Genomic DNA, 26,961 nt, shown 5'->3' with positions numbered 1-26,961 from the left:
AATCCGGGGACTCTCACTACACAGTCAAGCCCACATAAATGATCAGAGACGAAGTTGGTTTGGGCAACTCAAAATGATTTATTATAAACCCGAAGACAATGTTCATTTGAACGTAACTGTAAAAATAAGTTAAAATCAGAACCAATGCAATAAAAGACAAAACAACCAAAAATACAAAACACAGTAGGAGAGGAGAATTTTGTTAAAGTAAAGACTATTGAAGTGGAAACTATTTAAGTGGTTGCAGTGGTCATCATGGGTGGATCGTATAACAAAAGGCAAGGATACAAATGAACACAACATGCAAATATCAAAATAAACCCAAATAACACACTAAAACCATGCAATGTTACTAGTAAAATGAGCCAGTTATACGTCACCACCTCTACGAATAACTCAAGCAACCACTAGGTTTCCAAAAGAAATGAACTCTCCTCAATACAAACATAAAACCACATCGTAACAACAAACAAACAGGCAAAGGTTCCAGTACAGATAAGTTAAAATTACTAAAACAGGTAAGCTAAGTGAGTAAGTGTAAAACTCTGACTAGGCAAAACAGCAGCGGCGCTGTATACTGCACGGACAGAAAAAGGTCAATGTCTGTCCCGGCATGGCAAAACAGACAGTAAAAGTGACAATCAAACAAAGCAAAAGTACCATGGCTGTCTCCTCCAGCGAACTCGCAAACCATACTGAGCATTAATCTCGAACCACGGAACAAATAACAGCACAGGAGGCACACCAGGTACCGGTGACATTCTACCCCCACGTTTCTTTTTCTTTTTTTGACCCACCAACAGACCATGTACAACTACTTAATCCCATGGTCTAAAGATTCATGGAGTTATGCTACTGCAGGAGCCCAGTACCCGAGAGATTATAACCCCACCCGCCTCACCCCGTATGAGTTCTGGGAGCCGATAAGGGTTAGGGTGGCACACTGCTGTGGTCCTTGTAGTTCTTCTAAGTGGTTGTACCACTGCTACAGGCCTCCTCTCGTGGGAGAGGGGAAACAGAGACTGGACTTTCCACTTGTGGATCACTTATTGGTGCGGTTATGGGTGACCTTGGCTGAGCAATGGTAGGTTGGTTCAGTACAGGTGTCTCCAGCAGTATTCCTATTCCGTGGTCATCTCTATCTTCTTCTTCTGCCTCGCTCTCTCCGATGCTTACTGAAAGAGGGGTCCCATGGGCCAGGCTGCGAGTGTATAGGAGTGTAGGTTGGTTTGAGCATGGTTCGGTGCACTTGTCTAATGTGTGTTGGGTCATGCAATGGTGCTATATAATAGATTACTCCATCAGGCTCAGGTACTCTTACCACTTTGAAGACTGTAGACCCCCAGGCATCCTGAATTTTATTCAGACCCGGGGTCTTGTGATCCCGCAAAAGCAGACAGTTCAGCCACCCAGCGCTGCTCAGTAGCGCCCAACTGTGCAGTGTGAAGGTGGCTCAAAGGATTATTGTCAGTCCAGACCACACATTTTTGGCCCCATAAATACTCCTTGAACTTTTCAGTCATGGCCCACTTCATGCCTAGAAACTCCAACTTCATAGAACTGTAGTTCTTCTCCGCAGGGTGTAGACTTCGACTGGCATAGTCCACAGGCCTCACTTTACCATCTTGTTCCTGTGACAGCACTGCACCCAAACCACTGTGACTAGCATCAACTTCAAGGATGAAGGGTAGGGAGAAGTTAGCAAAAGCCAAAGTGGGTGTACTCACTAACCGTCCTTTCAGCTCCTGAAAAAACGAGTCTTTGTTGCTGAGAGTTCGGCCACCACACGATGCAGCGGTGCGGCCAGTTTGGAAAGACCATCCACAAACCGCCTGTAATAGCTAGCAAAACTTAAGAAGGATCGGAGCTCAGAGACATTAGTGGGGTGAGGCCAGTTAGCCACTGTAGAGATCTTACTTGGGTCAGTGGAAAAACCTTCTTCAGAGATCAGATGGCCCAGGTACTGGACGTTTTTTTAAAAGAAAGATCACTTCTCCAGCTTCGCCTTGAGCCCCTCCTGTTGTAGGCAGTTCAGCACCAGATCCAGACGACTGAGATGCTCTGTTACACTGGAAGAAAACACAATGATGTCATCTAGGTACAACAGTAGTGAGTGGCAGTGCTGTGCTCCAAACATCCTTTCCATAAGGCGCTGGAATGTACCTGGTGCATTACACAGTTCAAATGGCATTCGGTTGAACTCAAATAACCCGAAGGGTGTACAGAAGGCAGTCTTTTCCTTGTCTTTTTCTGCTACGGGTACCTGATTATAACCACTGGCCAAGTCCATGGTGGAGAACCATTTAGCTCCCGACAGTGCATCCAGGGACTCATCTATTCGGGGAAGAGGGAAAGCATCTCTCCGGGTCTTGCGGTTTAGCTGCCGGTAGTCAACACACGAATACTGCCATCTTTCTTTCTAACCAGGACAATGGGGGAGGAGTAAGGGCTACTACTCTCTCGGATAACCTGATCTCCAGCAGCTGGTGTATATGAGCCTTCACTGCCTCATAGTCAGAAGTGGGGATACGCTGATACCTCTGCTTTACAGGCGCATCATCCAGTAACGGGATGTCATGTGCAATAAGATTGGTACAGCCAAGGTCACCTTCAAAAGAAGAGAACGCTGTCTCGTGTTTCAACAACAGTGTTCTAACCTGGTCCTGCTCGGCCTCGGGAAGAACCCCTAAGTCAAGGTTCCTGATATGCTCCTGCAGCGGGCTAGTCCTCCCAACCTGAGAATTTACTGTAGCCGTGACTTGCTCACCTCCAACCTCACTGACACCCGTCGGTAAGCTCACAACTTCTGCTTCTGTCAACAGAACTAGTGGGAAACGACAGTAAAGAGTGACTGCTGATGTGCTTACGTTAACAATCGGTATATATGCTGTGCCCCGAGCAACATGAACCAAAGCAGGGGACGCCAACAGCCCTTCTGGTAAGTAATTGTTGGTGGTCAATGGCTCTAACAGGACTAAACAAGAGGACCCAAACCGAGCGGAACAGGTGGCAGCTATCACTTTCATAGTGCCCCCTGGAATGTGAACTGCTCTCTTACCGCGAACTCTAGCGAGGCCCGTTTGGGAGCTACGGGTCTGGATCTCTGTCTGGTGGCACAACTGGAGGGCTCGCTGCCAAGGTGTGGGGGCATCTCGAATTGCTGAAAAATCAAACAAATCGGGGCCATATTGGTCAAAAAGCTCTTTATAACAACCACGAATGATGTTCATGCCTAAAATACCGGGGACCTCAGGTGATGTTGATTGCTTAGGGGGGGTCTTTCACTACCAATACGCCCCGCTTTTGCATACTTCTGCCAAACGCTTCAACATCTAACTCCACATAGCCAAGGTATGGGATATGTAACCCATTTGCAGCTTGTAACCACAACCAATGGTAGGACTGAAGTTGGTCCTGGAAATGTTCTCTAAAGAAGCTTTCCACCATGGTAGATACCATAGATCCTGTGTCCAGCAAACACTTTACGTCTATGCCCGCCAACTTAATAGTCACCTGAGGCAAGGAGCAATCAGCAATCGGTTATATATGTATGTAAAAATAAAATCCCATTAGCTCCTTCAACTTGACTGTGGCTGTCAGATCGGCACACAGAAAGAGTCACCCGGTTAAATGGCAACGGGACACCAGGATCCAGCCAAGTCTCAGTGAAAAGGCAGCTCAGCTCCCGACATTCCGCTGGAAACAGACGAAGGCACAGAGGCCACCCAGCTCACCGTCTGCGCACTGGCCAGCAGGATGCCCAGCAGAAAGGTGGCAGTCGGTGCTCAATTTCACCACGCTTGCCTCACTGATGTAGAGATGAATATGGACCTAGAGATGGTTTTGTTTGTCCGTATAGTCGGCCTAATAGCTGGTTTGATTTGCACTGAGAGATGATATTATGGAAAGTACCCCATGCCAATCTCTAGGTATAGTGAATGGTATGTGATGATGTGGGGCTATTTTAATTCCAAAGGCCAAGGGAACTTTATCAGGATGCATAGTATCCTGGATCCATGAAATAACTGACCTTTAAAAATAAAACTCTGCCTGCCTCTATGGGAATTTAACATAGGGGTGTACTTACTTATGCCCCCTGTATTTGAAGGAAGAACATATATTTATTTACAATACATTATTCATTCACAAAGAAAATTGGTGTCCTTAAAGGTTGGATTTTTCCTCTTTTTTTAATTAAGGCATTAAGATCAATTTTTTTTATTCCTCTTTCTAGTCAACTTTAGCATTGTTATGGGCAGCTCTCTCTCCGCCCTGTTTTGGGTGTTTTTGTTCTGTTTGTCTGTGTGTCTCTGTGTGTATCTGTGCTTTTCCACCTGGAGTGCTGGAGGCGTGTTCAGAGGAAAGTAGGTCAAGGGGCGTGGCCAAATCAACACTGCACAGTTTCTCACAGCTGCAGCTCATCTACAAGATTCATTCCAGCAATACTTAAACCCGGGCTGATCAGCTCTTTGGCGCCAGTTTGTTATCTACACCCATGTGGTAACTTGGCTCTGAGTTTTCCGTGTATTCAAAGTTGTGTCCGTGTTGTCTTGTGCACCCTAGCTTTTGTCGTTGTTCTTCTGAGCTCATACTTTCCCTGTGTTTCTGTCCAGTGTCTGCTCAGACCTGCTGCCTCCTATGTTGTGCCTACAAGCTTCCAGCCTCACCATCCAGCCTAATCCTCCACCAGTGGAAACTACTGTGAACTCTTCCCTGCCTGTCCGCCTCGAGTCTCGTACGACCTGGATCCTTCCTCCTCGGCTCGCCTCAGTACTCGGACCAGCCAGGAGATTTCCCGCTCAGACAAAACCCACACTGTGTCTCTGAGTACTAAGCATGAGTGTATTCACTTATGCTGAGCACTGTATATATGTATATTCACCACACAAAACCACACACTCGTGTAGGAAGTTTCTTAGAGGTCACATATTAACTGAAATAGAGAGTCCAAAATGGTTTCCTAAATATGTTTATGTGTATATATAAGTATATGTGTTCTATTGGGCGCATAAACTTTGTCAGCACTGCAAAATGTATGCTTAACTGTCTATTTTACAAATAGTAGTTGTGCTTTATGTTGTTGATGTTGAAAGGTGATGGCATGACCTATGGCTACGATCCCGACTATACGGACAAGCAAAACCATCTCTAGGTCCATATTCATCTCTACATCAGAGGGGACAGTGAGCTAAGCGTGGTGAAATTAAGCACCGACTGCCACCTTTCTGCTGGGCATCCTGCTGGCCAGTGCGCAGGCGTCGGACGGTGAGCTGGGTGGCCTCTGTGCCTCCGTCGGTTTCCAGCGGGATGTTGGGAGCTGAGCTGCCTTTTCGCTGAGACTTAGCTGGATCCTGTGTCCCATTGCCATTTAACCGAGTGACTCTTTCTGTGTGCCGATCTGACAGTCATACAATCCTTTATGATAAATCATGCACAAGTTGAAGGAGCTGATGGGATTTTTATTTTTACATAGTTTTACATTTTTACTGGAGTTGTACTTTGTGTGCTTTAATGTGACAAAATGAATATACATAGTTTGCAGTTTAAGAGTTAAACCTTCAAAGACGGTATGGTTCTTTACAGTAACCTAATGACTAACTAGGCCTACATGGCCTATTCAATATGGTGCATCTTCCTTCTTAGTTTAAGCTCTATAAACGGTAAAGCTTTTGCAAAAGCAAGCTTCCTCATTCAAGTAAATGAGCTCGACCACATGAGACACTGAGAAATACATCAGATGAACAAAACTGAACCAAGAACAAATGTGTGACATTTTGGTTAATTGTAGTGTGGCAACTGGCAACAGGGCAAAAATTGCTGCTTTGATGGAGGGCCGTTCAAACAGTTAAAAGAAAGAATTGTGTACAGACAATAAATGCTGCTTATAGTTTATTATTGCACATATTATTCAATATATATACAGTATCTAGAGATTGTTTCGCAGGGTTTCAAAGTGGGATGCATCTGAAAACATGCAGCGCTAACAGATAGCACAGTTTCACTGTGTGACACAGGAAGTTTATATGTATCTCTGGAGATGACAGTAACTCTTTTTTATTCTTAGTTGCTAATTCTACTGCATGTTTAAGCACTATCATCCAATATGATATCTGTTCCAGGTATTTATACAGTAGTGCCTATAAAAATGAGATGGTTCACCCCACTTGGATTTCATGTTTTGTTGTTTGCTCTTTTTTGAATTCCTTTAAATGTGTTTAAATGACACATACATAGGCATCTCAAGAGAAGCATACATCATTTCCTGTGTCACACGATTGAACTGTGCTCTTTGTCTGTGCTGCAAGTTTGCAGATGCATCCCACCTTAAAACACAACAAAACATGAAAGTATATATTGGCTGATTTGTGAAATGATCACAAAATCTTGTTTTGCGAAGTTTGTCAAAGCTGCTTCGTGTAGGATTAATCATAGCAACGTAGCATTAATTTAAAAGACACAGTTCCTCCTTTTAATGTGTGAATGTTAAGTACTTGATCATAGCAACCCTGCTACACCACATGAACCAAAATGTCACACGTTTGCTTTTTTGCTCATCTTAAGTGTTTCACATTTGGTCTCTCGTGGTCGGAGCCTTTACTAGAATGAGGAAGCTTAATGTTCCAATAGATTTTTTTATTTTATTTTTGAAAGATATTATTATTATTACTCTGTTCATTTAGCTTGCTTTCAGTGCCATGTTATTAATTCCACTTAAGGCATTTTTATAGTCTAACCTTTTATCATCTATCTTACAGGTCTTACATACAAATCACAACAATGAGAGGTTTAGAAATGAAACAAGGACTGCCATAACAAATACATTACTGCAAATTAGTTCTTTTTCATTTCAACTATTACATTTCTTTAGATTTTAATCTTAATAGTTTGTACTTTATTTATCTGTTGGTTTGGTCTTTTCTGAATCTCCTTGTAACTTGGTTTTGAAGGGTGCTATATAACTAAAGCAGTAGAAGTAGTAGTAGCAGTAGTATTAACTTTTTTAGATCAAAATAAAACACCCTATGATTCAGAGAATAACTAGGGGACCGTTCGGTATTCATGGAATGGACCACCGGAGGAAAATAGGAGAGGGTCATGTCTTTTTATTCTTTGTTCATGGGAGGGTCATCCAATTTTTTTTTAGTCTAGGGGTGAGGGTCACCCAACTTTTGTATTCATGAGAACAGCAAAATTTCAAAGTGGCTTGTTTGGTGCATATTTATCCATGTAGCTCTCTCAGTCTCGGCCCCTATCGCTAGCAGATGGGTCCCTCCCTGTATAGTCAGCCAGACAATTTGAGCTGTAGCTTTAGAGACCGTGGGATTTCCCAAACTGAATAAATCCCGCTCGCACATATAAACACAAAACTACTTTGCTAGCTCCATTGTGTTGTAACTAAGACATCTGCTGAAAAAATAATTGTATTCATTAGCATGATTGCCGTACTGTTTAGTTCAAAAACACCCAAAACACCGTACGAAAACATACCAGACGCAAGCTTTTATTTTGCAAAGTTGAAGCTCGCGGACTGCACCAGCAGTCAGAAACAGGAGGTCTCCAGGCTGCAGCCATACCCAATTCAAATATCCTTTCAGTCCCCGTGATTATTTGTGAAATTGTGCAAACGACAGCCTTTTCAAGGCATTTGAGAAGGAAGGAGTGGGTGCATGCAAGCCCCCAAATTGACCCTTGTCTGAGAAACGGAGTTTTGGATAATGTTCAGCTTCAGCAAGTTTACCTATGCTAAAATATACAATGACTGAGGAAGCCTGGTGACGAGCCCATAGCAACCAGTGTTGAATTTGTTATTTCCCAGTGTCCTTTGTTGAATGGTCTCAATGTTTTATTGTTTTATTTCCTGTGAATACTAGTTTACTAGATGAGTAACTTAGTATTTGAAGTAATGCAGTAATGCAGGAAGTGTGCATTTAGTTTCCATGCTTATTGTGTTTCCACAACTATGTTAGTGAGTAAATCTACTGAAATGGCCACCACACCATAAGAGTGTGATGCGTAAGATGAGAATGCAGATGTTTAGTCACATAAGTCATGGCTGTGAAAAAACAATGGGCATCTGTATGTAATTGCTGAGTGCAAACCAGTACAGAATGCATCAATAAATTGTTGGGGAGGGTCATCCAAAATGTATTGCTGGTGAAGAGACGGTCAGGTCTATTTTGTTAAAGATTCCAGAACTCCTCCGGTGGCCCCTGAAATGAATAACGAACAGTCCCTAGGTATTTAAATTACACTAAGTAAATGTGTTTATTGAAACCCTAAGCACTTGTACTTTAACTCTTTTCACATATCTTTTACCTTATTTCCTATTTTTGTTGACATCTCGTTCTTGGTCCTTTTGAGTTCAAACGCACATATTGCCTGATATGATAAATATTCCTGGCCATATTCCTGCCAGATAAATGTCAAGCAAGTTACATTTCTGATCAAGAAACAAAAATGTGTTTGTGTCTGTGAATGTGTCCAAGACCCGACTAGACTGCAGGCCTAAGCCCCATGCAACGTCTAACCCTAACCCTAACCCTAACCCCATCGCAACATATTTAAAAAGTAAGAGATTGGCTAATTCTTTACCAGCCCCACAACAGGGAAATTTGCAGTGTTACAGCAGCAAAGGGGATAGTGCAAACAGTAAAAAAGCAGTTAACAGTAAGGGGGAAATATAGAAAGTTAACAGACTTAAAGGTTGAATAATTAAAATATATAATATATATAAAATATTGAAAATAATATTGCACAGATAAGTAAACCTTGATATTGCACATGAGCGAGTTGTCAGTTTTGGTAAGTAGTCTACTTGGAGCAGTACTGATTATAAAGTGTGACAGCAGCAGGAAGGAAGGACCTGCGCTATCTCTCCACACAGTGCAGCCTGTCTGCCTGCTGAAGGAACTGCTCAGTGCTGTCAGAGTGGACTGCAGGAGATGGGGACATGTTGTCTATCAGGGATGATAGCTTGGCTATCCTTCACCTTTCTCTTCCCAAATCCACTGGTTCTAGTGTGCATCCCAGGACATAGCTGGCCTTTCTAGCCAGTTTGTTCGGTCCCTTCCTGTCAGCAGTTGCGATGCTGCTGCCTCAGCAGACCACAAGATGGCTGATGCCACCACAGAGTACAAAACACATCCTCAGGAGTGCCCCCTGAACTCCAAAAGACCGGAGTCTCCTCAGCAGATAGAAGCTATGTTTCCATCCACACGTTTTTATCCGAGTTAAGTCGAATGAAAAATGCCTTATGGAAACAGTAAAATTCGATTGAATTTCATGAATATCGACTCAAAGGAAATACGTTCGGTCTCATCGGATTTTATCTTGATCGATATACGGCATATGCGATAAACGCTGATGGAAACGTTATTTGCTATAGTTTTAGGTCATTTTATGGTTGCAACCCGCCACAAAACGAAGAAGTTTAGTTCATTTTCACCCAATATTTCCGCTCTGTTTGCACACGTGGCGGGCATCAACAAAGACAGATTTAAGTGGACGAACAAGAAGACGAGAGTCTTTTTAAATTTATTTTACGAGCAAACTGCCACCTTTCTGCTGGGCATCCTGCTGGCCAGTGCGCAGGCGTCGGACGGCGAGCAGGGTGGCCTCTGTGCCTCCGTCGGTTTCCAGCGGGATGTTGGGAGCTGAGCTGCCTTTTCGCTGAGACTTAGCTGGATCCTGTGTCCCATTGCCATTTAACCGAGTGACTCTTTCTGTGTGCCGATCTGACAGTCACACAATCCTTTATGATAAATCATGCACAAGTTGAAGGAGCTGATGGGATTTTTATTTTTACATAGTTTTACATTTTTACTGGAGTTGTACTTTGTGTGCTTTAATGTGACAAAATGAATATACATAGTTTGCAGTCTCCGGGAACCATCACCTTATCGTGGTGGAGAGGTTTGTGTGTCCCTATGAACCTGAGGGCTGTGTTGTCTGGAGCTTTGTGCTCCTGGTAGGGTCTCCCAAGGCAAAGTGGTCTCAGGTGAGGGGCCAGACAAAGAATGGTTCAAAAATCCTATGAAAAATCGAGGAAGGGATGAAGTGACCCTGCCCGGAGGAAGCCCGGGGCCCCCGTCTGGAGCCAGGCCCAGATGGAGGGCTCGTCAGCGAGCGTCTGGTGGCCGGGTTTGCAACGGAGCCCGGTCGGGCACATCCCAAAAAAGCTACGTGGCGGACATCCCTCCATCCAATGGGCCCACCACCTGTGGGAGGAACCGCTGGGGTCGGGTGCGCTGCCACATGGGTGGCAGTGAAGGTCAGGGGCCTCGACGGACCAGACCCGGGCAGCAGAGGCTGGCTCTGGGGACGTGGAATGTCACCTCTCTGTGGGGGAAGGAGCCGGAACTTGTGCGGGAGGTGGAGCGCTACCGGTTAGATCTGGTGGGGCTTACCTCTACGCACAGTCTTGGTTCTGGAACCATACTCCTGGATAGGGGTTGGACTCTTTTCTTCTCCGGAGTTGCCCAGGGTGTGAGGCGCCGGGCGGGTGTGGGGATACTCACAAGCCCCCGGCTGGCGCCGCTACGTTGGAGTTTAACCCGGTGGACGAGAGGAGTCGCCTCCCTACGCCTGCGGGTTGTGGGGGGGAAAACTCTGACTGTTGTTTGTGCATATGCACCAAACAAGAGTTCAGAGTATTCAGCCTTCTTGGAGACCTTGAGTGGAGTCCTGCATGGGGCTCCAGTCGGGGACCTCATAGTTCTGCTGGGGGACTTCAACGCGCACGTGGGTAATGATGGAGACACATGGAGAGGCGTGATTGGGAGGAACGGCCTCCCTGATCTAAACCAGAGTGGTTGTTTGTTGTTGGACTTCTGTGCTAGTCATGGATTGTCTATAACGAAACACCATGTTCGAACATAGGGATGCTCATAAGTGTACTTGGTACCCAGAGCACCCTAGGCCAAAGGTCAATGATCGATTTTATAATCGTTTCATCTGATCTGAGGCCATATGTTTTGGACACTCGGGTGAAGAGAGGGGCGGAGCTGTCAACCGATCACCATCTGGTGGTGAGTTGGGTCAGGGGTGGGGGAAGACTCTGGACAGACCTGGTAAGCCCAAACGGGTAGTGCGGGTAAATTGGGAACGTCTGGAGGAGGCCCCTGTCCGACAGACTTTCAACTCACACCTCCGGCGGAGCTTTTCGTGCATCCCTGTGGAGGCAGGGGGCATTGAACCCGAGTGGACAATGTTCAAAGTTTCCATTGCTGAAGCTGCGGTGAGGAGCTGTGGTCTTAGGGTCTTAGGTGCCTCAAGGGGCGGTAACCCACGAACACCGTGGTGGACACCCGTGGTCAGGGAAGCCGTCCAACTGAAGAAGGAGTCTTTCCGGGATATGTTATCCCAGACGACTCCGGAGGCAGTTGCAAGGTACCGAAGGGCCCGAAGGGCTGCAGCCTCTGCCGTGAAAGAGGCAAAGCAGCGTGTGTGGGAGAAGTTCGGAGAAGACATGAAGAAGGACTTTCGGTCGGCACCAAGGTACTTCTGGAAAACCGTTCGCCACCTCAGGAGGGGGAAGCGGGGAACCATCCAAGCTGTGTACAGTAAGGATGGGACGCTGTTGACCTCAACTGAGGAGGTAATAGGGCGGTGGAAGGAGCACTTTGAGGAACTCCTAAATCCGACTAATACGCCCTCTATGATAGAGGCAGAGCTGGAGGATGAGGGGGGATTGGCATCAATTTCCCTGGTGGAGGTTGCTGAGGTAGTTAAACAACTCCACAGTGGCAAAGCCCCAGGAATTGATGAGATCCGTCCAGAAATGCTTAAAGCTCTGGGTGTGGAGGGGTTGTCTTGGTTGACACGCCTCTTCAACATTGCGTGGAAGTCTGGGACGGTGCCTAAGGAGTGGCAGACCGGGGTGGTGGTTCCCCTTTTTAAAAAGGGGGACCAGAGGGTGTGTGCCAATTACAGGGGTATCACACTTCTCAGCCTCCCCGGTAAAGTCTACTCCAAGGTGCTGGAAAGGAGGGTTCGGTCGATAGTCGAATCTCAGGTTGAAGAGGAACAATGCGGATTCCGTCCTGGTCGTGGAACAACGGACCAGATCTTTACTCTCGCAAGGATCCTGGAGGGAGCCTGGGAGTATGCCCAACCGGTCTACATGTGTTTTGTGGATCTGGAGAAGGCGTATGACCGGGTGCCCCTGGGAGATACTGTGGGAGGTGCTGCGGGAGTACGGGGTGAGGGTCCCTTCTCAGGGCCATCCAATCTCTGTACGACCAAAGCGAGAGCTGTGTCCGGGTTCTCGGCAGTAAGTCGGACTCGTTTCAGGTGAGTTGGCCTCCGCCAGGGCTAAGCTTTGTCACCAATCCTGTTTGTAGTATTTATGGACAGGATATCGAGGCGTAGTCGGGGTGGAGAGGGGTTGCAGTTGGGTGGGCTGGGGATCTCATCGCTGCTTTTTGCAGATGATGTGGTCCTGATGGCATCATCGGCCTGTGACCTTCAGCACTCACTGGATCGGTTCGCAGCCGAGTGTGAAGCGGCTGGGATGAGGATCAGCACCTCTAAATCGGAGGCCATGGTTCTCAGCAGGAAACCGATGGAGTGCCTTCTCCAGGTAGGGAATGAGTCCTTACCCCCAAGTGAAGGAGTTCAAGTACCTTGGGGGTCTTGTTCGCGAGTGAGGGGACAATGGAGCGGGAGATTGGTCGGAGAATCGGGCACAGCAGGTGCGGTATTACATTCAATTTATCGCACCGTTGTGACGAAAAGAGAGCTGAGCCAGAAGGCAAAGCTCTCAATCTACCAGTCAGTTTTTGTTCCTACCCTCACCTATGGTCATGAAGGCTGGGTCATGACCGAAAGAACAAGATCCAGGGTACAAGCGGCCGAAATGGGTTTCCTCAGGAGGGTAGCTGGCGTCTCCCTTAGAGATAGGGTGAGAAGCTCAGTTATCCGTGAGGAGCTCGGAGTAGAGCCGCTGCTCCTTTGCGTCGAAAGGAGCCAGTTGAGGTGGTTCGGGCATCTGGTAAGGATGCCCCCTGGGCGCCTCCCTAGGGAGGTGTTCCAGGCACGTCCAGCTGGGAGGAGGCCTCGGGGGAGACCCAGGACTAGGTGGAGGGATTATATCTCTAACCTGGCCTGGGAACGCCTCGGGATCCCCCAGTCGGAGCTGGTTAATGTGGCCCGGGAAAGGGAAGTTTGGGGTCCCCTGCTGGAGCTGCTACCCCCGCGACCCGACCCCGGATAAGCGGATGAAGATGGATGGATGGATAGTTTGCAGTTTAAGAGTTAAACCTTCAAAGACGGTATGGTTCTTTACAGTAACCTAATGACTAACTAGGCCTACATGGCCTATTCAATATGGTGCATCTTCCTTCTTAGTTTAAGCTCTATAAACGGTAAAGCTTTTGCAAAAGCAAGCTTCCTCATTCAAGTAAATGAGCTCGACCTCATGAGACACTGAGAAATACATCAGATGAACAAAACTGAACCAAGAACAAATGTGTGACATTTTGGTTAATTGTAGTGTGGCAACTGGCAACAGGGCAAAAATTGCTGCTTTGATGGAGGGCCGTTCAAACAGTTAAAAGAAAGAATTGTGTACAGACAATAAATGCTGCTTATAGTTTATTATTGCACATATTATTCAATATATATACAGTATCTAGAGATTGTTTCGCAGGGTTTCAAAGTGGGATGCATCTGAAAACGTGCAGCGCTAACAGATAGCACAGTTTCACTGTGTGACACAGGAAGTTTGTATGTATCTCTGGAGATGACAGTAACTCTTTTTTATTCTTAGTTGCTATTTCTACTGCATGTTTAAGCACTATCATCCAATATGATATCTGTTCCAGGTATTTATACAGTAGTGCTTATAAAAATGAGATGGTTCACCCCATTTGGATTTCATGTTTTGTTGTTTGCTCTTTTTTGAATTCCTTTAAATGTGTTTAAATGACACATACATAGGCATCTCAAGAGAAGCATACATCATTTCCTGTGTCACACGATTGAACTGTGCTCTTTGTCTGTGCTGCAAGTTTGCAGATGCATCCCACCTTAAAACACAAAACATGAAAGTATATATTGGCTGATTTGTGAAATGATCACAAAATCTTGTTTTGCGAAGTTTGTCAAAGCTGCTTTGTGTAGGATTAATCATAGCAACGTAGCATTAATTAAAAGACACAGTTCCTCCTTTTAATGTGTGAATGTTAAGTACTTGATCATAGCAACCCTGCTACACCACATGAACCAAAATGTCACGTTTGCTTTTTTGCTCATCTTAAGTGTTTCACATTTGGTCTCTCGTGGTCACCCAACTTTTGTATTCATGAGAACAGCAAAATTTCAAAGTGGCTTGTTTGGTGCATATTTATTCATGTAGCTCTCTCAGTCTCGGCCCCTATCGCTAGCAGATGGGTCCCTCCCTGTATAGTCAGCCAGACAATTTGAGCTGTAGCTTTAGAGACCGTGGGATTTCCCAAACTGAATAAATCCCGCTCGCACATATAAACACAAAACTACTTTGCTAGCTCCATTGTGTTGTAACTAAGACATCTGCTGAAAAAATAATTGTATTCATTAGCATGATTGCCGTACTGTTTAGTTCAAAAACACCCAAAACACCGTACTAAAACATACATAAAGCTTTTATTTTGCAAAGTTGAAGCTCGCGGACTGCACCAGCAGTCAGAAACAGGAGGTCTCCAGGCTGCAGCCATACCCAATTCAAATATCCTTTCAGTCCCCGTGATTATTTGTGAAATTGTGCAAACGACAGCCTTTTCAAGGCATTTGAGAAGGAAGGAGTGGGTGCATGCAAGCCCCCAAATTGACCCTTGTCTGAGAAATGGAGTTTTGGATAGTGTTCAGCTTCAGCAAGTTTACCTATGCTAAAATATACAATGACTGAGGAAGCCTGGTGACGAGCCCATAGCAACCAGTGTTGAATTTGTTATTTATTTATAATGTTAAGTACTTGATCATAGCAACCCTGCTTCACCACATGAACCAAAATGTCACACGCTTGCTTGTTTGCTCATCTGAAGCATGTCACACTTTGTTTCTCGTCTGAGCCTTTACTGGAATGAGGAAGCTTAATGTTCCAATAGATTTTTTTATTTTATTTTTTAAAGATATTATTATTATTACTCTTTTCATTTAGCTTGCTTTCAGTGCCATGTGTGACGGCCCCTGTGTGATCCGGTGGGGCCTCTCTGTAGGAGTGATACCTCTCTGGTCTTACCCATCTTTGTTTTGAGTTGATTGCAGATCTGGTGCACCTGGGAGCTGTGAGCTAGTGGGGATAAAGCTCCACCTGGTCAGACTACAGGCTCTCTCTTCACTGCAATCCAGACATCAACCATGGCCTGATCATCCTGCCTGCCACATCTTGTTTTGAGTTTGTTTAAGTTACAGAGACACACTTTGCACATTACAAAAGATATGTTTAGTTTATTCTTTTGTTAAATAAATCACTTTTGATCATTTATGATGCCTCGTTCCCTCTTTTGTCATGGCCCTTGAGCCAGGTTGTGATGTTATTAATTCCACTTAAGGCATTTTTATAGTCTAACCTTTTATCATCTATCTTACAGGTCTTACATACAAATCACAACAATGAGAGGTTTAGAAATGAAACGAGGACAGCCTTAGAAAATACATTACTGCAAATTAGTACTTTTTCATTTCAACTGTTACATTTCTTTAGATTTTAATCTTAATAGTTTGTATTTTATTGCAGTGTGCATCTGTTGGTTTTGGTCTTTTCTGAATCTCCTTGTAACTTGGTTTTGGAGGGTGCTATGTAGATGTTGAAGTAGTAGTAGCAGTAGTATTAACTTTTTTAGATCAAAATAAAACACGGTAACACTTTATAATAACCATCATTAATAGATGGTAAATTGATAGTTAATTCATCTTTAGTTAATTGTCATTTAACTGTTAGCAAACAGTCATTTTACTGTTAACAAACAATTAAATTATAATTAATAATGTTTACTAATTATTATTAGTGCTGTAAATTAACAGTTTATTGTTACACACATTATATCCCTCATTTACTATATTAGGTATCGGGTAATGATTAAAAAATGTTTGTAAACCTTTAAGAAACCATTTTTAAAACATCTATAAACATTACATCGATAGATGGACCAGATATTCCTAACACTTTGTTGAGGGTTACTAGTTGGTTTGTAAACCGTCTATAAACAGTGTCTGGATGGTTATTATAAAGTTGCAACATACATATATATATATATATATATATATATATATATATATATATATATATATATATATATATATATATATAATGTAACAAATCGAAAGGACACAAGTACTCGTTCATTCAACTTTTGACCTATAATCCATGTTGAACTTGCAAAAACTACAATCAAATCTGAGATTTCTCAACGACAATCAGGCGAAAGAGACACATTTAGCCGTCTAGCTCCATAGAGTCCCATTCATTTAGCACTGGACCGCGATCACCCCCAGTGGAACTCTGGTGGAACTGCAACCAAAGTAGGTACAATGGGGCTGAGTAGGGAATGGAACGGCTTTCCGTAGACGTGCTTTGATCTAAACTAAGCTGCGCGGTGCAGGGAACCACTCTGATTGGCTCATGGAGGCACGTGATCAGAGAGTGGTTTACGGAGCTTTGAAAAAAAAAAAAACTTTGATACAGAGCGTTCTATGAACGGAATAAAGCATTTTAAATATCGCTCGATCACGTGAATTTGATCGTGGGAAGCCAAAATTGCGATCGTGATTAAAATTCCATTAATTGTGCAGCCCTAAGCTCTACTGTCAGTTAAAATATCTTTACCTCTAACAATAAGTACTTTACTGCTATCAATGATACATTGAAAAAATAATAACCACAACAACAACATCATCACAACAACAACCATTATAAACACATATCTGATTTAATTTCAGGAAACGTTCTTAATGATTTCTCCATTAAAACAGCCTTTAAAATTACAACATTACTGTATTGGATAAAAAATCATTTACGTATTCAAAAATTACAACTTAGAAGCATGTCAACAGGAAGCAATAATGTACTGTATATAGCCAAAAAGTACTCAGATCATTTACTTATGGCGCTTTTCCATTACGTGGTACCTGCTCGACTCGACCTCGACTCTACTCGCCTTTTTTGGTTTTCCATTACGAAAAAAAGTACCTGGTACCTGCTAACAGGTACTTTTTTTAGTACCACCTCAGTCGAGGTTCCAAGCGAGCTGAGCCGATAGCAAAAGGTGACGTGAAAGCGACAGAGGGGGGTGTCCTGAACAAACCCGCCATTTTTATAGTTTAGCCAGCTGTGTTTTTTTTTGCCGCCTCCAGCTTCTTTTGAAATAAAATGTGTCTTCTGGCTGTGGGAACAACAACACACCTTCCACGTTCTGTGTCTGTGTCGGGTTAGGTCACGGCAGTTTACTGCGGCGCCGCTATGACGACCAGCCACGCTGAGGCGGTACTAAAATCTGCAATGGAAAACGGACGCACAGTGAGGCGAGTAGAGTCGAGGCGAGTCGAGCAGGTACCATGTAATGGAAAAACGCCATTAAAGGCATACTATGTAACTTTTCCCGCTTCAGTCCCCCTACGGGTTGACTCATTGGAACTACAGCTTGCAATGAGACACACTACACACAGGCCTGAAATACACACACATACTCAGATCCTATACATGCACACATGGAGAGATGTCAGAGTGAGGGAGCTGCAACTGCTGGACAGGCTAGCAGTTGGGGGTTCGGTGCCAATATATACTGTATATTGTACAAACACACTAAGTATGTGCATTCATCTACAGTATGATGAAAGTTTTGGTCACTATTAGAAGGTGGGTACATTGTATTCTGTATTCTAAGAGGTAGTAGTAGTTAGTACAGACAGGTTTTTCTTCCTGCTGCATCTGTGTTCATAACATGAAGATGTCCCCCCTCTGCTGCTGCTCATCCAGTACTACAGGCAGTCCTCCATCTCTGCTCCAATCATCTGGGACCTCTGTGAAAAGTTAAGATTCATATTGTTACCACAGAGGGGCAGAAGTTCCATGCAGAAATGACTAAAAAAACAGCTGTAGATTCAAGCAAATCTTCAAGTTTATGATATGTATCAGAAACCTTCTATATTTCTCTGTGCAAGAATTACTAAATCATTATTAAAGGGCAACTATTATATAGCATTTTCAGGATTATACTTGCATTTTGTGTTTGTACTAGAACATGTTTACATGCTTTAATGTTTAAAAAACACTTTTATTTTTCTCATACTGCCCATGGCTGCTGCACTTGTATTCACCCTCTGTATGAGACGCTCTGTAGGAGCGCCTGTCTCTTTAAGCCCTCCTCCCGAAAATGCCCAGTCTGCTCTGATTTGTCAGCATGCTTCCTGGAAACTCTGGATCCTCCACTCCGTTTTTCACTAGCTAGTTGAAGCTGGAGCTACTGCAAAGGAGTAGCTATATAGCAGGACTTTGTACCATGAAAAATCACTAATAAAGGCTTCTAAACCTAAGTAACCTAACCTAACTAACCTAAACCAAATATTACACAACTGGATATGTCCCAGCAGTAAAGTGACCGGAATTTGGGGAGCCAGCATTGGCCAAGATTACAGCTATGTCACATTAGCATGTAGCTGCTTAATAATTAGCAGTATGCTAACGTTAGATTGTAGTGGAACGAAGCAGCACTTTCGACCATCAAAAATTGCAGATAACGGCTTTTAAACCGAATACTACTAACAGAAAATGTTTCAGGAGTAATGTGACTCGGAATTGGGGAGAATTTAATGACACTGGCAGCCAAGATGACATATTTTACTGCTGTTAGCTTGTAGTTAGTACGGAGCCCCTGAGGGGCTAAAAAAGTTTAGTTTCATGTGCTCACGTGAAACTTCCATGCGTGCACGCAAAACCTTTTCATGTGTACATATGAAAGTTTCACGTGAGCACATAAAAGTTTTGTGTGAGCACATGAAACTAAACTTCATATTTTTTTTCATGTGCGCCGCTTTGAAACCCATTTTGCGCTGTTATGAACAGTGCCACAGTCAGCGGCACTGCAGCAAAGAATTCCGGTTAGAAAGGATGGCGGCAAAAGATGAGTTTATATAGATGCTAAAAGGCTTCAATTTGTCATAAGAGTCTACTAGGGTGACTAGACGTCCTGAAAAATTCGGGACAGTCTCGAAATCCAAGCAGAGTCTCACGAATCTTGCCCTAATTGTCTCGAAAATTAGAGCAAAGTCTCAAGAGCAGACTCTCGAGTAGTTATAGTCTGATAGATCATTAGTCGCAAATTATGATTACACACATTGGTATTTTTCATTCATTCATGTTGAAAGGGAGGCTCAGGCTGGTGTCCCGGGACCCGATGAACACGTAGCTAAAAAGCAAAAATGTCTCTGCAGGTACGGGGAGGGCTGAGTAGGGAAATAGCCCTGCAGTTTTACGTGACGCTAACAAAGCGTTTTGCAATGTATGTAGGAAGGAGTTTGGTATTTCACAATCAGGCGTCGAGGGGAGTCAGACGTCAGGCTGCATGCTAGCAGCAAACTACATATAACTAACAGCACAACTGTACAGACCAACACTTTGTGTTTGTTTTATGTGTTTCATAATGACACTTGAGTTCATGATTTTAATGATTTTTTTATTTGTATTTTTCGGGTTTACATGACAGTTGAATTCCTGAATAAAAATAATAAATCATTTTGGTGCGGAGTTTTTGAAATTCATGTGTCTCCCCCCCACACTCTGAGTTCAACAGGGACATTCTAAAACATATTAAGCCCATGAGAACCGTGGAGAGTCAACCCACAGCCGCTCTGCTGCCCTGCTGAAAATGTGAAGCAGAAACGCTTAATGTCAGATAATGTCCATAATAATTGGATTTTGGGTTAGATTTTTTGAGTTTTTTTCAGTGGTTATGAGGAGCAATATGAGAGAGAAATTTGGGGATCATTGATCGTTGTTTAGGTACGTTAAACCATGTTAAGCTTTTTCCTAGGCTCTAATGAAGCGGAAACGCTTAATGTCAGATAACGTCCATAATAATTGGATGTTTGGATTGATTTTTTGACAGTTTTCAGTGGTGGAGCAATATGAGAGAGAAATTTGGTAAATGATCATTGTTTAGGTACATTAAACCACGTAGCCCAGGCAACATCAATATACGGCTTTCATGAGCTCACACAAAAGTTTTGCATGCTCACGTAAAACTTTCATGCGCTCACGTGAGCACATGAAACTAAACTTTAGATTTTTTTGCTCATGTCCCCTTAGGGGCTCCATGAGTTAGCTACATGCAGACAATGTTAACACTGCAGTAGCTTAAGAAAAAACGGTTGAAACCAGAGTGTTCAGAATAGTTGGAAATCTGAACGTTTTAGCTCACAGGGATTTGTCTAAAATACATTGACCTCATTAATAGAAGTTTCGGCCACGTTTCACATGAAAATCCAACATTATAACATTGGAGATATGACAGAAAACACGGAAAAGCATAGTATGTCCCCTTTAATATTTGATGTTGTTGACATCATTTTGGAAAAACAATTAAGCAATCAAGTATCAGGGCTGCGGTCTGGCATCGAAGAAGAACAAATCTTAAAAGTTCTTTCGCTCAGATAGATACTATGTAGCCTTCATTGGGAAACTGTTCCCACAATGTAGTTTTGTGTTTATTTTATATTTTTGGTACAGTGGAGTACATTTCTGTTCAAAGGAATACATTACAAACACATTACCAATTATGTATTCCAGCACCATTTGCACTTTTGCATTGCCCTATTGTCTTCCTGTTTACAATCCTCATTGAGCTGTCTGTTTACATGTGTGTAAGTACGAACGTATGTGTATGTACGCGCATATGTTTATATACATTTTATATACAAATTCAAATCCGTACATATTTTGTGTAAGTAAGTAGTAAGTGTATGTTTATTCTTCTATTCAAAATCTTTTTTTTAAATGGACAGACAACCCATTAAAATTCTTTAGAAAAAAAATGAAAAGTTAGTAAATGCACTAACTAAATGCAGTTAGCTTAATGGCTAGTTTTCATCAGCAGTCCCCTCACCTGTTGTTAATAGGCATCCTATTGTGATTACAGCATAAAAATACAAATACCTTGTTTACTATGTACAGCTTTGTTGTCCATGGTTTAAACTGTATATGTCTATTTCTGTGTGCTGTATGTACTGTGAGAGCAACAAAAAGCCAGAGTCAATTTCCCTGTATGTGTTGACACTTACTTGGCCATTAAAGCTGATTCTAATTATGATTCTGATGAAAAGGAACTAGTTGTATTTTAATATCAAATGATTTAAAAAAAAAGAAGAAGACATCAAATAAAACTGCCCTACGAGTCTTAACCATAAACTAATCAGATTACATCTTAACTTTTATTAAGCTATTAAGAATACAAATACACACATTACAGCCATGATTGTGTGGCGGCAGGTTAGCACAGCTTATCAGCTATCGTCTGTCTTTGTGGAGAGTGTCTTCTCTCCCTTCTGTCAAAACACAAGTTTCTGAACTTGAGCTGTGTGACACGAGGGAATTGATGTAGCCACCGTCTATTTATAACACAGAGAGCAGGTGTGCCGATACACACAGAGGCAAAGTGATTGGTTGGGATCTTTAGAGCACTCTTTGTGCTTGTGTAAATACATGCACACACAAACACATGCCTATGAAAACATGCATGCACACATACATTGATGTATACATGCACTCAAACAAAGAACATAGTCGCACATGCCCTATGAAAACGCGCATGCACACATACACATGAACCCTTTTTTACAGTGTAGGTGTCTATACAAGACAAAGCCATTCTCATGCATGCATACATTCAGACAATACAAAATTTACAGCTTGCTGCTGGCACCCACACAGTTGTCGAAACACTCATTTCCAGCCAAAAACCTCCAACACATTTCTAAGTGTTGTCAAATAAAAAGTGAGAGAAGATGCTCTTCACAATATCAGTTTCTTTATCTTCTCCCCTGAGAGTAAAGCAGATCCACACCCACAACCAGATCCTTTGAGCAACACTTCACTCAAATGATCTACAGCACTCAACAACTCAACACATCCTGCCTGAATTCAAATGCTCCACAGACAGCTTCAAACACCATGGCAACAACTATTCTGAGAACTACCTGTGGCCATATTTTATGCCTCTAGCAGTGAGGTCAACAAGTAATGCAGAGAGACCTGAACCCACAGTACTTTATGACCTCAGAAAAAAAAGGGAACAGCATTTCATGAGAATCAAGGGTGGGAGGAAGGTAACCTTATTTGCATATGTTTTTTTTATTGTGGTCATTTTGCACCTACCTACAGTAAGACTGAAAGCACTGCTGCAACCTCAAAAAGGAAGTAGGCGAGGCCTACTATGACATCGACAGTGCTGCAAAATACGTTCCAAGAGAAACTTTTTTGAAGTTTTACTCTGAGCGTAAAAAGGATAAAGCACTGGTGAACAGAACCGAGAGAAGGCATGCGTATTTTATGATACCTGACAGTTCAAGGTAACATTTGTCGGAGGTGTTTACATTGACTGCAGTGGACTATTCTTGCTTTGAGTGCTTTTTGCATTAGCTGGTTGATGAAGTTTTTGAATTGCAAGATTTCTTTTTTTAAATCAATCTGGAGGAACTGAGACAGAGGTATCATTTGACACACCTAAGGATATATTTTGTCTTATATTCTGGATCTCTCTGATTCACCATTGTGACAATGCCTGTGATCGTACTAGAGGCCAAAGACTTCAGCAGTCCCCTTTTCTTGGTGCGGACATGGGAAATCTTATCCGGCTGTACCACCTTCAGCCTTGCGGCCTCGCTGGAACCTTCAGAGTTAAACAAAAATGCATCTAACCTCGAACACCTCCACACATTCAGGATCTTCTGCATGTTTACCTGGTGCTTCTTCTTCACCCTTACACTCCTTATCCACATCCTCAGCGTCATCCAGTTCCACAGCCTTATCCCGATATCCTGGAAGAACCTGACTGTGACAGCGGCAGTGTTAGGCGCACTGATGTGTCTCAGTGCCTCTGTGGTTTTCCCTTGGATCATCTTGGACCATCAACAGGTGTCGCCGCGCCCTGTGGCGGCTGCTGTGGCCTCCTGCATCACCTTCCTGGCCTACACCTCTGAGTCCTACGTTCTCTGCACCCAAGCCCTTGAACAAAGAGGCTACATGGGCAGCATGCCTGGTCTCCTCAAGATACTCCAACTCTGGGGAGGCTGTCAGATGATACCCCTACTCCTGGAGACAGTCAGTGGGCCGCCCAACGGTGTACACACTTGGCAGCTGGTGGTCTCTGGTGTGTCATACGGCGCCTGTGTTCTCATGTCTGTAGTCACACTTGTGGTAATATTAGGAGACTTTGCTGGGCAATGTTTTCTGCCTTTTGACAGATTTTTGGCCGGCTTCAGTCTGATTGGGGTGGTGCTCTACATGGTGACCACGGTGATTTGTTTTTCCAAGATACTGCAGCTGAGAGAACAGTATAGCATCCCTGATAAAAGTGGAGAACTGGTAATCATGGAAACAGTGGTTGCCTGTATTACGATGTTAGCTTATTCAGTGGACCTCGCCTTCGCCATTAAACTGTTGTGTGACAGAAGTCACTTATGAAATAAGACAGTCAATGTATTGCATGTGAAGTGCATCATGTCTAGTCCTGAAAAGTTGAGGAGAAAATCATGTGTGTAAAAGTCAAACCGAGTGGATGTTTTTGCTGTTAATTATTGCTGTGTAATCAAACTCTCTCTAGACCTGTGAATTGCTAACGTATAAGACCTATACAAGTTATTTACATATTAAACTTAAAGCCAAGAATGAAGAAAAGAACATGTATGAAACTCTTGATTTAGCATCATTTAACTGCCATGTGTGAGAGCGATATGTGACATTTATGGTGCAGTTAACTATGACACACATAAACTTGGGTTATGTAACACGTGCACTCACTCATAAGCACACAGCATCTTTTATGGGTATAATAACCTGGTTTATATAGTGGCAGCTAAACAGCAGTCATCACTAAAACAAAGCTTAAAATAAAAACAGTGACACCAAAAGGTGCAGACTTATAACAGATCACACACGTTACAGTAAAGCCCACAAATCAAGCTTGCATTAGCCTCAATTTAATGAGAACAGTTGCAGTCCACTAACACTGGGTGGCATCATTGAATGTGTGTATGAATTACTTTTTTTATACTGTCTAAGAAAGCATACATGCCTATTTTCAATCACAGGACTGGACATTAAGTGTGAGAATATATTTCATGTTTTCCTACAGCAGATTGGTCTGAACAATGTTTTTATTCTGAGGGATTTTAATCAGCATTTCATTGCCCATACACTATAACTTGATAAAACTGGCGGAAAACCTGTGCTCGTTTCTGTTGGACGGTTATTTTGTAGGGCAAGATATTAATTTAACAAGGGCTCACAATCTTGCTTAATTATGAGGTGCTGTAAATTTGGTAATAACTGTTTTGTGTTTTTCTTGTTTCCTGCATTGATACGCCAGAAAGCACTGTGCAACAACATTGTAGTAACTTATTTACATGTTACACTCTTTAACTTCTCACATCTGCCTAATCTGCGCTAGGCCTAACAAGCTCTATCGAGAAATCGATTGTCGATCGCGGACAGGAACAGTTCTTATCCCGCTGCTCGGTTTCGATTGGTCTGGTCTTGATAGACTCCTGCGTTTTTTTTTCTTTAAGGAACTGAGCCCAGTTAGTCAGTTGTCAACAGGCTGGGCGAGAAACGAGCCGTTGATACAACTTGGTACGTGGAACTGATAACACACATGTTACCGTTTTGGAGAAAAAGCCGTAGGACTCGTTTTGGAAGTTCAGCTTTGTTCGGTGTATCCAGACCAAAATGAAGTCCCCTGGACACGGTAAGCTATCTTTGACTTGTCTCTTTTTTTTTTCTCGAAACATTCTGCGGGTTTGAGGAGATGACCTCGGCCACCAGGGACTTTAAAAACTAATTCGTGATTCAATTTGTCGCCAGCTAGTTTTTTTTTCAGTTAGTCAATATGGTTATATTTAAGCTAATAAAGGAAGGACAACTCTGTCAGTTAATGTTGTTGTTAGCTTCTGATAATTGCATCACAAGACGGGCTGCTTTCACTAACGTTAGTCGTTTTTAGGTTGATATTAAAGCTTGTCACGTTTCTATTTAGACCACGTTAGCTTGCGTATTAGCCGATATAACTCCTTCCAACAACACCCATATGTTAGGCTAAATGCTACCAGGAATGCTTTTTATTGTTTGCCATATGGTTAGTCATTATCTGTAAACATTGCACACAAAGGCTACCAATGTAACTACTTACGTAGTAGTAGAAGCAGAAACACTCCCTTTACTGGCAGTCTTTGTGTTTTTAACCTAAGTCTGTAATGATTTAGCATTTCTCTGGCTGATAATGTGTTTCACAGAAGCCCCCTGAGCATCGTGGACATGTGAAACTTGACTCTGCAGTAGGCAGTATGCAACTCCCAGGCTGGATTGAATGGCACTGAGGATACAAGGTAAGCACTTTGCCAGTAAATTTGAACTGATTATTGATCCGTTTCCTGAGCTATAAATGACCTTAGTGAGGGCAAAGTCTAGATAGACCGAGAGAGAAGAGAGAGGATGAACAAACATAGCTCAGGAGAAAGAAGATCAGAGTAGGAATTCGCAGACATCTGTGTACACAAATACTTGAACACATATCATAGGAAACGTTAGGGAAATAAGTCCATATCAAGGGATATGTATATAGATCCTGCAGGAACACAGATATGTGGGATAATACAAAAAGAAATTGTGTTTGGCATGTGAACTGCAAAGAGCAGGTTTGCCATCTTTGTCAATCACCTGTCGTGATGCTGGTGCATAAAACATTTGAAAATGTATTAGGCTGATTAGCTCTCAGCAAACCTGGCCTCCAGTTGACTGACTTTCCAGCAGCTTTTAGAAACGACGTCCAGGGCCTACAACTAAAGGCCCTAAAGTATGCATGGTTAAAGTCAATAGCAGCAAGGTGTTCTACAGGTTTCTTTGCACACTTTGACCTCAAGGTATACAGTATGTAATGCTATACAAGGTTTCTATGCATAATGAGCTCCTCCCATTTCACCAGTTTGTACTACTACTGTTGCTGCAATAAACCATGTTGATCTTCTTTAAGATCAACCAAGTTTGTTGCCTTTTTGATTGTTGAAGAAGGCCTGAGGGCCCAAACGATGGCTGTAAAATAATACCTGGATACAGCGTTCGAGGCAAGCCACGTTTTTTTTTTCCCATGAGAGTTGCTCAGTGCCGCATTAAGTCAAAAAAGTTACAATTTTGCGTATAAAATTACCCGGATAATCAGCTCCTCCGTACTAAAGGACCCATAGAGCAGGAGCGTTAGAGACCTCTGCTGGCCAGGCCGGCTAATTCCAGTTTAGCGCGCCGCTAGTCTCGCATTGCCAGACCTTCCTCCACACGTCAAGGTCTGGCTAGTCCACACAGCATTCCGGGGTGGGAGAAAAATGTGGACTGGTTTATTGGCATTTCTTTAAATCAACCACCATGGTCTTGGGCGGTGCTAAGTGCCGAACGGAGCCACGGTGCCTCTGCAAAATCACATGATGTACACTGAAGTTGTAATTCTGCTGTTTGGCCGCAATGTCAAATTGTCTTTAAAGCCTGGCACACTTCCTGGGGGCCTGGACGAAATGTCATTTAAATATAAGAAAAAATCATATGGAGCCAGAGTGCGCAACCCTTTTTTCTTACTTTTAAGTCTACTTCCAGTGGTCAGCACCTTAATGCAGGCCTTAGTGTGCGTTACATTTCTATTTTACTTTTTCTAACGGAATTTCAACATGTCACATTAGTGTTGCAAGTATAAGTGTTTTCGACTCATAACAGGCTTTGATATCTTGGGG

The 26,961-nt window shown here is 43.1% G+C and overlaps 2 protein-coding genes across 2 annotated transcripts in view; both read left to right on the top strand.

The window, feature by feature from the left end:
* Window positions 1-22,747: 22,747 nt before the first annotated feature.
* LOC144528934 (myeloid-associated differentiation marker homolog) lies at window positions 22,748-23,653 on the top strand. The gene has a single exon (XM_078267816.1). The coding sequence runs from the start codon at window positions 22,748-22,750 to the stop codon at window positions 23,651-23,653; it is 906 nt and encodes a 301-aa protein (XP_078123942.1).
* A 1,111-nt stretch (window positions 23,654-24,764) lies between these two features.
* The window catches only part of LOC144527698 (testis-expressed protein 2-like), a 39,236-nt gene continuing 37,039 nt past the window's right edge, over window positions 24,765-26,961 (top strand). Inside the window, exons 1-2 of the mRNA XM_078265921.1 lie at window positions 24,765-24,935; window positions 25,480-25,572. The gene's annotated coding sequence lies outside the window, so the exon portion shown is untranslated. The remainder of the gene's footprint in view (window positions 24,936-25,479; window positions 25,573-26,961) is intronic.

This window comes from Sander vitreus, chromosome 2 (genome assembly GCF_031162955.1).
Source record: "Sander vitreus isolate 19-12246 chromosome 2, sanVit1, whole genome shotgun sequence".
Taxonomy (NCBI): Eukaryota; Metazoa; Chordata; class Actinopteri; order Perciformes; family Percidae; genus Sander; species Sander vitreus.
This window is presented reverse-complemented; position numbering and strand designations above follow the sequence as displayed.

What these genes read in the sequence shown, in the direction of transcription:
- LOC144528934 (XM_078267816.1), top strand. Translation starts at nt 22,748, where the DNA reads ATGCCTGTGATCGTACTAGAGGCCAAAGACTTCAGCAGTCCCCTTTTC.